Source organism: Castanea sativa, chromosome 5, assembly GCF_040712315.1.
Source record: "Castanea sativa cultivar Marrone di Chiusa Pesio chromosome 5, ASM4071231v1".
Classification (NCBI taxonomy): Eukaryota; Viridiplantae; Streptophyta; class Magnoliopsida; order Fagales; family Fagaceae; genus Castanea; species Castanea sativa.
In genome coordinates, this window is record NC_134017.1 from 76281463 (window position 1) to 76290801 (window position 9339).

Genomic DNA, 9339 nt, shown 5'->3' on the forward strand with positions numbered 1-9339 from the left:
TTATTCCTCTTGTGGTCTTGTTCGTGACTTTTGAAAACTCCTAGCGAGGTGAAAATGCTCTATCAAAAGCCAGACGTGAGTAAGAAACTCCCCACCTTTTCTAAGTAGTTGAGCATGATTATTTCCTTGACAAAGAGTTGCAACATAAGCTAGATTCTCCACCCAAAACTTACTCAATATCTCCCACTTTCCATCCATTTGACTTAATTTGTTTGCTAGTAAAACTGCTAAAGGTAACAGAGAGTCTTTCAACAAATACCCGTCTACCTCATTGCTTGAAGCTACATATTCTGAGATCAGCCTTGCACAAGAATTGGCTTTAGGCAACCTAGGGAGCTTTTTCTCTAGAAAAAAATCCTCAACGGATGAGCAAGTGTTTTCAAAACTGAGTATGGCATTTCTTGTTGATAATACAAAAGGACACATCACAAGAATATACATCATATAATCTGATATATCCTTGCTCACTTCCAGTAAATTATTTGTAGATTCATACGCACTATTATCTGTGTAAAAGCAGAGATCTGTGGCAATGTGCCAGATGATAATCCTTTGGTAAATTTCTACATTTAAACTTCCATAAGAGATGTAGTTGTCGTAGTCTTCTGAAAACCCTTCGCTGTTTGAACTTAATTTTTGCCGGAACGTGTTGTACACCAAGTCTTTTAACTGTGGAGAGACCTGCTTAAGGTTACTATACAAGAGGATCTCTAGTTCTCCATCTAGTTTTGACAATATTTGATTGAAGACCCATTCTCTCGAGTTGGCAAAAAGTTTTGGGGTTCCTTGGCCAACCTGATCAGACTTATCTTTGAGGCACAAGTTAAGCAAATTAAGTTGAGCTATTGAATTAGACCACCTTTGTTTGCTAGTTAGTTTTGCACAACGGTTTCTTATGGGAGCAAATAGTGTCTGAAGGTGTTTCACTAACCCGTCATGATCAGGCCAAGGCCAATCGGAGGCACTCAGTAAAATGACACCATATATCTCTACAAGAATAGCTCCAACCAATAATAGGTAAGTAATAATCAAATCCATTTGTAGGTGCTTGTGCCTTTCTTTTAAAGAGAAAAGCACAAATACAAGAAGGATGGAAGTAAAAGAGGAGAAACGGAAGATGAAACCCCAAGATGTGAAAAACAAAGGAGCCTTGGTGTAGTAAACATCATAAGCATATCCAAGCTCAACCTCAATCACCTTCCAGGTGGTTTGAGAATCAACAAAAATGGTGTCATTGTCAAAAAGCATACGATAAAACATGATGACCCTCTGATTTAGAAAGAGACACCTAAAATCTTTAAACAGCTGAAATGCATCATCTTGTATCCGTTCTCTAATATGGTTAATATCATCACCAAAAACTAGAGAACGTTTCATATACTCAAAACCGAATGCAAGGTAAGTTTCTGAAGGTATCTCTAACAGTTGGTCATGATTTTCATGTGAATCATGTCGCTCTGGCCTTGAAGGGCACAGATCATAATTTGTTGATCGCATAGCCCATGTCCTTTCAGCAGACTTGATAAACCCAACAAGAAGCATTGGAATACTGAGAAACGATAGCCCATTGGCCTTCCAAGACAAGAGAAAGATGTAGAGTGCCACTGAAAATTGAACAAGTAGTCCAAGCAAATGCCTTGACCATAATTCACTGTCTTGTACTGCGTAAGCTGTAATTGTGTCTTGGCTGCCAAGGTGCAACAACAGAAACGGTGCCCAGAATGCCGTGAGCTCATTTTGTAATTGGGAGCCTTTGCAATCAAAGGGACATCCTTGATTATTGGATAGGACACCTAGTGCAACAGTTGCCACTGAATCAGCAATAAGGTACGAAAGCCAGAGAATAATCTTGAACCGAATTTTATCACTATATCTTCTACGACTACCAAAGTGAAGAAGACATAGTTGCAAGGTGAGACTAACAAGAAGCAACACTCGTAGCTCCCAATTATTCCATAATTTCTGCACAGGCTCTGGAAATACTTGAATAAGCCTTCGCGTCTCCAGGAAAGCCCAACTGTTAAAAACTTAACCAGGATTTAAACGAAAACTAATTATTATATATTAGCAAGAGTAGCATACACATCATCAAGGTAATCAAATATGGAAAATATTTTTAAAAAAAATTACTGAAAAAAGATTTTCTAATACGAGCATATATAATTATGCTGCATTATAGATTTAAACTTTCTTCCACTTAAATTATATCTTGTGGCAGGTGCTTGAAGAACCATAAATACTTCGAAGAATAGTTGTAAGTGTTCTAAGAACACAAAATGGAAATATATCTAGTATTATTTCTATCTATCTATTCAGTTTATTTCATCAATATGTATTTAATATCTAGGTAATTTTTTGTGTTCTTAGATTTGTGCTTGCTTACAGTCTAATTGGCTGCATATTTATTTGAGCTTACTGAACTAAGTGTATTGTCTTTGCTAGTCTGAATAAAATTTTCACTCATGTTCATCAAAAAATAAATTTATTCTTCATTTAACTGTGTTCGTTATATATAGCTATGAATTTATACAAGCATGTCCATATACTTAAATATAGTATAATATGTGTAATTGTTTGTTAACATACCCGTTAGCAGCATCCTTCGTTCAGCCTCTGAGTTTTCTTGGTGCAAGTCTACCTTTCTTGGATAAGAGTTTTCATGTCCATATACTTAAATATAGTATAATATGTGTAATTGTTTGTTAACATACCCGTTAGCAGCATCCTTCGTTCAGCCTCTGAGTTTTCTTGGTGCAAGTCTACCTTTCTTGGATAAGAGTTTTGTGGATGAGGGTGAAGTATGAATCATATGCATTGCTTAATGATTTAAGGTGTGTTTGGATAAAACTTATTACTGAAAACTGAAAATATTATAATAAAATAAATTTTAAATGTGTAAATAGTATTATGAGACCCATTTTTAATAAAAAAAATTGCTGAAAATGAAGTTTGTGGGCCTGTGAACAGTGCACGAATGCACTGTTCACGAAAGAAAATGGCTGAAAAGTCAGAAATATACTGCTGCTGTTCATTAACAGTAACCGTTTGTCCCTTGAAACGCGTGCTGCAGCAAAAAAAAAAAAAAAAGAAAGAAAGAGGTGAAACGCAGGAACGCAGACGCAGTAAACGCAGCGTGTATCCAAACACATTCTTAGTCAACTTGCGGTCTGGAAGCCCTCCTTTTTTCTATTCGGTGGATTGTTGTCATTGTGTGTCCTTATGGGTATCCTATGTAACTTTTTTGTACACTACTTATTAAAAGATATCATTTTTGGTAATTTTTATATTAAATATGTGATAAAAAAAATAAAATAAAATAAACTAGAAGTTAATTTAGTTTCAAAAAATGTAGAAACAAAAAGCTAAAAGCTAGAAATTTTTTGACAAACACACGCCAGTGCAATCCATGCAATTACCTTTTAAGAGCTGAGATTGAAAGTCAAAAACTTTTACTTTAAATCTCAGCTTCTGAATTAGAAAAATTTTTAAAGATGTAATTACATTGTGTATAGCCACCAACTCCAACTTCTCCCCTTAGGCTCCTTCTCTAAATCGAGATCGGATGCAGTAGTTAGAGCTATTGTCAAGGTAGTCCTAGGCCTCGAACCTAAGGCGGCCACTTCAAAAAGACCCTATTTTTTTTTTTTTCTTAAAAAGGCCTCAGGCCCTGTTATAAAAAATGGTTAAAATTGTATGATAATGATTGGTGTTTTAAAAATTAAAAATAATAATAAAATAAAAAAGGTTGCACACTGTATCTATCATCTCTAACAACATTAGACCTTGAAACCCTAAACTTTTTGAAAAAATAAAAATATCTTAATGTGCTAGACCATCAATGATGATTCATTCCCTAAATCAATATCCTACTCCTACACAATAGATTGTAAACATTAGCCACCTAATTTTCCTCTCTTTTTTTTTTTTTTTTTTTAATGAAACTAATTTTCCACATATATATCTACACGCCAAACATACTCATATGTCTATTACCTCCAAAATATAAAATGAGAATACTTAACCATATATCGTCTTATATCCAAGAGAAAGCATCCGTCCTGTAAAAGTATGACATTCATTCTGGAGGCTCCAGCTAGACCGCTAGTGTCACGCATTTATTGGATTTCATTGCCGTGGAAACCTTAATTATAGACGGCAATAGCAAGCTAGTAAATGTCACCCTACTAATCAAAGTAGCGTAAACCTTGTAATCCTGGGATAAATCTTAGACGTTGGTGTTGGGGAAAAATCCTAACTCCCCTCAATATTTCTGTGCGAATTAAATTAAATGACTACCATGTAATAGCAATATTATGGAAACAAAATTTTCATCAAGCACCAATAAAAACACAACCACACATAAACACCAAATCTTACGTGAAAAACCCTCCGGTGTAAACGAGAAAACAACATGGTAGCTCCGAAAAATATTTATTAATATGAAAATGGAGATTACAACTAGTTTATGCTAAACTTTTGTCCATAATAAATTGGATATACTACAAATAAATCTCAAGCAGTAAATACAATCTCACCACAAAACCAGTAGCAAAATCTTTCCTTTGAACGCTTCAGCTCTAAGAGAACTTCACCGATTTATCTTTCTTGTGTGTAACTTGAGCAATTCTTTTTCACTCTCTCACACTCTCACTGTGCATCTCTTTCAATTTCGGACTGCGCCTCTCAAGCTTTCTAGCTTTCTCCGTGATTCTCTCTTCAGTTTTTGTAACTGAACTCACTGAAGCTCTCTCTATTTGCTTCAGCTCTCTCTTGGCCTAATGGCCTTTTCTTTTCTTTTTCTTCTTTTCTCCTCAGCGTGTCCAACACGCTTTGCTCAGCTCTACATTAAACTAAAAGCTGATTTTGCGTGGCTTGAGAAAACAAGAGCTCATAAATGAGCTTTGACAAGAGTGGCAAAAGTGGCTGGACCCACTGGGTTGGAAATGAAAAGAACAAATTGCAGTCGCATTGAACTTATAGGCTATGTTTTAGATAGAATTTATGGTTAAAAATTAAAAATTAAAAATTAAAATTATTTTAATAAAATAATTTTTAAATATATAAATAGTATTGTAAGACTCATTTTTAATTATAAAAATGCTAAAAAGTAAAGTTTATGAATTTTATAAACAGTGCACAGACCCACTTATATAGAAAAAAGGCTGAAAAATTTACTACTGTTCATGCACAGTATATAAACAGTAGCCTTTGTCCCTTAAAAACTGCGCAAAAAAAAAAACTAAAACGTGATCATAGACACAGAAACTGTATCCAAACGCCACCATAGAATCCGTCTGGTTGGAAAAGATAAGAACAAACTGCAATCACATTGAACATCCGTTTGGATATCCAAGTCTGCGTCTTATTTTTCTTTTTCTTTTTTTTTTTTCTCTTTTTTTGTTTGAAAAAGCGTCGTTCAGTGACTTTATTTCACACAAGTGGGACCCTATCTTGTTCAAGGATCCATAAATTATTTTTTTTAACAACTTTTTCATTAAAAATGAGTCTTACGACATTATTTACATATTTAAAAATTATTTTACTATAATATTTTCAGTTTTCAATTTTTAACAAAATAAACGATATCCAAATGCACCCGAGTTTCTTACATTGCTGTTATCCGGTCTAATAGACAGGATTACAGAGCATGCAATAAGAAATTAATAGTTGACATCGAAAGTTGTAATCTTTAAATAGATTTTATTTTTAATTCTTAATTTTTTACCATTTTATTTGTACATTTTATTTTATTTTTATTTCTCTCACATCACATGGTTAATTGCATTGAATCTCAACTCTTGTTACTCTTAAGTGATGGTGATTCCCATTTGTCACTTTTAGGTCGGTTTAGATACCGCTTATTTTATTGAAATTGAAAATTTATTGCTAAAAATATTATAGATAAAGGTAAAATTTAGTTGAAATAATATAGTAAGGTTCATGAATAGTACCAAAAAGTGCAATAAGACCTATGAATAATAGCAGAAATAAGCTGAATAGTTAAATAATTTTCATTTATAAGTTGTATCTATACAGGGATTTATTGGATTTGCCATCTTATTCATGTGTTTTTCACATGGGTTGTTTCAAGCTTGATGGATTGTTCCTAGAAGTGGAAGACACAATCAACCCAAGAACCAAATGTTCAAATTTTACGGAATTGAGAATTTATACATATAGAACTAGCTAAGCTCAATATTCAGTTATTCAAGTTCAAACCAATTGGACCGTCCAGTACAGCCCGAATTTTAGTACATTGCACTACCACTAGTAGACATGGAAAAATGGGTCAAAATTTTCTGACCCGACCCGACCTGAAAAATACTCAACCCGAACCCGTTTTTTTGACCCGAAACTAAAACGGGTTAACCCATGACCCGACCCAAGTTTTTCGAGTTTTTTGCGAGTCAACCCAACCCGAACCCAAATCACTTTTTTAAAACTTTTTTTTTTATAAAAAAAAAAAAAGTAAAATTAAGACAGTAGTAGTTTAATTGTTTATTGTGAGTTTTAAGGAAACAATTGATACATTTACATATGCAAATTAATTGAAAGATAAATGGTTGAGCATTCTGTAATGAGTAAAGATTTTTAGATATCAAATAACAAAGTACATGCCAAGATAATATGGTTACAGTAGAGTTAAAAATATAGATTTAAAATTGTAGACATGTGTGAGAAACATTCACAAGTGTAAAAATAGTGAAGCCAAAGTATCAAATTAGCATAAATTATGAATGCTTAGACTTATTTTTTAACAATTTATGTCCAAAATAAACGGCTTTTCAAAATAAATTATGATATTTTTTAAAGTGTGTGTTGCTTAACAATGATATGATATTCATGAAAGAGACCATGTATAAATAAGTAAGCAATCAAATTTTAATGTATATCTCAAATTGAAATAGAGTGCCAACCACAATTGATAATAGATTATAAAATTTATTTTCAAGATTGTAAATTTCTTATATGTTTTTATTCTTTATCAAATGAGTTATCCAATAAGTCATTTGTAATTTTGTTTTATATTTTGGAATGTTGATATTGTGTAGAAATAAAATATGTGTATTTGTTTTACTTATGTTTGTGTTATTTTGTTTTAGATAGCAATATTAGGATTTGTATAATTTTGTGTTAACTGAATTCATTCTTGATATAAGTGGTAAAGTCAAAATAATGCATTTTACATCAAATAATTTGTTGCATAACTTTCCAAATGACATATACATGTTTTATTTATTAAAAAAAAAAAATTCATGTGAAAAATACGGGTCAACCCGACCCGACCCAAACTCGTTTTTAACCTGCTTAAGATGACCCGTTTTTGACTCGTGACCCTATTGACCCGCAATCCGATTGACCCGACTTGAACCCGACCCGACCTGCCCGTTTTGCCATGTCTAACCAATAGCACTCCATTCCTATTTTTACATATTACTAAATAGGTAAATGTTAACAAGCATTGCATAGGTGCTTGTTAAGGTGGTACAAAAAGTTGGTCTCATTTAATAAAAAAAATTTAAATAAATAAAAAGGACATAAAACTAGTCTTTTTTATTATTTTAATATTTTTTCTCTCTACAAAGTTGACCCAACATTGAAAAATATGACATAAAACTTTAGAAAAAGTCAAAAAATTGTACAAAAAAAAAGTAAAAAGCAATACTCGTTAACACAATCCTACTAAATATTCACTTAGAGCACTAGTATCTTGGATGCAAAAAAAAAAAAAAAAAAAACTTATTTTGCATCCTCAAACACCATTTTATCGATTTACCAATTCATTTTACAATTCACATTACATTCCGGTTCTTATTTTTATATATAACCTAATAAAATAATATAAACTACAAAACAAATAATATAAAACTTTATTGATTTCTCTCTCATCTATTCATCTCTATCTCACATCAACAACCAAACTCACACCAGCACCATCGAACCAACCACCTAGAAACACCAAACCAACCAAACAACAACAACAACACCACCACCACCACCACCACCACACCATTAAAGCACCAAAATCAAACCCCCAAACCCACCAGTATAACACCAAATTGAAATCCCAAATCCAAATCCAACCAAATCCCAACCCACATAACAAATCACAACCAAATATCAATCACCTACAACCACCAACAGCAACCCACAACCACCGAAATTTATACCCACCACCAAAACAACACCACACACCACTGAAACTTTGAAACAAAGTTTAGTAAAAAAATAGAATGAGATAGAGCACAATAAGTAGCATAAATAATAGGGGTAAGTATTCAGCAAAAAAAAAAAAAAAGGGGGTAAGTGAAATGCAAAATTTTTAATGATGATTATTTTACAAACTATCACATACTTTGGAAATTTCCAATTGAATTCTACAAAATCATTTTCATTGATAGCATGAAAATAATAATTAATATAATGCAACACAAAGCTACTCAAAATAATCACCATGAAATTACATATTATATATCACCCACACTAACAACATTATTCCAAAACCAAAAAATTCAACCCAAGGTCACATGACAAGTCATTACAAAGGCGGAACTTATTAGCTATCATAAAGGTTGCAGCATTTGACTCGGTAATCACCAAACATGATGGCACAATGGTAAAAACATAAGGAGCTCAGAGGTTTAATATATTCAAATTTTCTCAACATATTTTCAAGTAGTTTTAGGAAATTCTTCAAATGCCAAGATTTCCACCTACAATAATTTTTTCCAACATTCTTAAAATTATCTTAACTCATGTCTAAAGATTTCAAACCTTAAAAGAAATCTATCTGGTGTACAAAGTGACCCAACGACATCTTTAATCTTTATTGCGCTAAAACAAATTCCAAATTTGATTGGAAGCCATTCAACGCCCCTTTTCTTTTTTTTTGACTTTTGACATCCTCCCTAATATTAAAATCCTGACATTTTATAAGTTGCTTCCACTAGATTAAGGCAACATTTTCAAGATAGATCCATGAAAGAAAAATATCGCAATATCAACCAAGACAAAAGCTATCTAAACCTTCAACTAGCTCAAAATAAACCCAAAAGCAATGAAAAAAAAAAAAAAAAAAAAAACAAGGATTTACTAACTATTTAATGTTAGAAACCCTTAACCATTCATCACAAGTCCACCAAATCAAAACTCCTATGCATAATCACATGTATATTACTCAAGCTGCTTAGATTAATTAGTAGGAAATCTAACAAACAACATGAAAATCTATCAAAATATTTAGAGTTTTACCTTCTAAACAAATTGAGATAATGGAGTTCTCTAGTGAATCCGCCAGAAAAATTAATATATAGTGGTTGTAGTGGTCCAGTGAAGTGT

At 32.6% G+C, this 9339-nt stretch overlaps 1 protein-coding gene across 1 annotated transcript; it reads right to left on the minus strand.

Annotated features, from left to right (window-relative positions):
* Positions 1-1542, minus strand: LOC142635835 (uncharacterized). The gene has a single exon (XM_075809904.1). The coding sequence runs from the start codon at positions 1540-1542 to the stop codon at positions 1-3; it is 1542 nt and encodes a 513-aa protein (XP_075666019.1).
* Positions 1543-9339: the final 7797 nt, after the last annotated feature.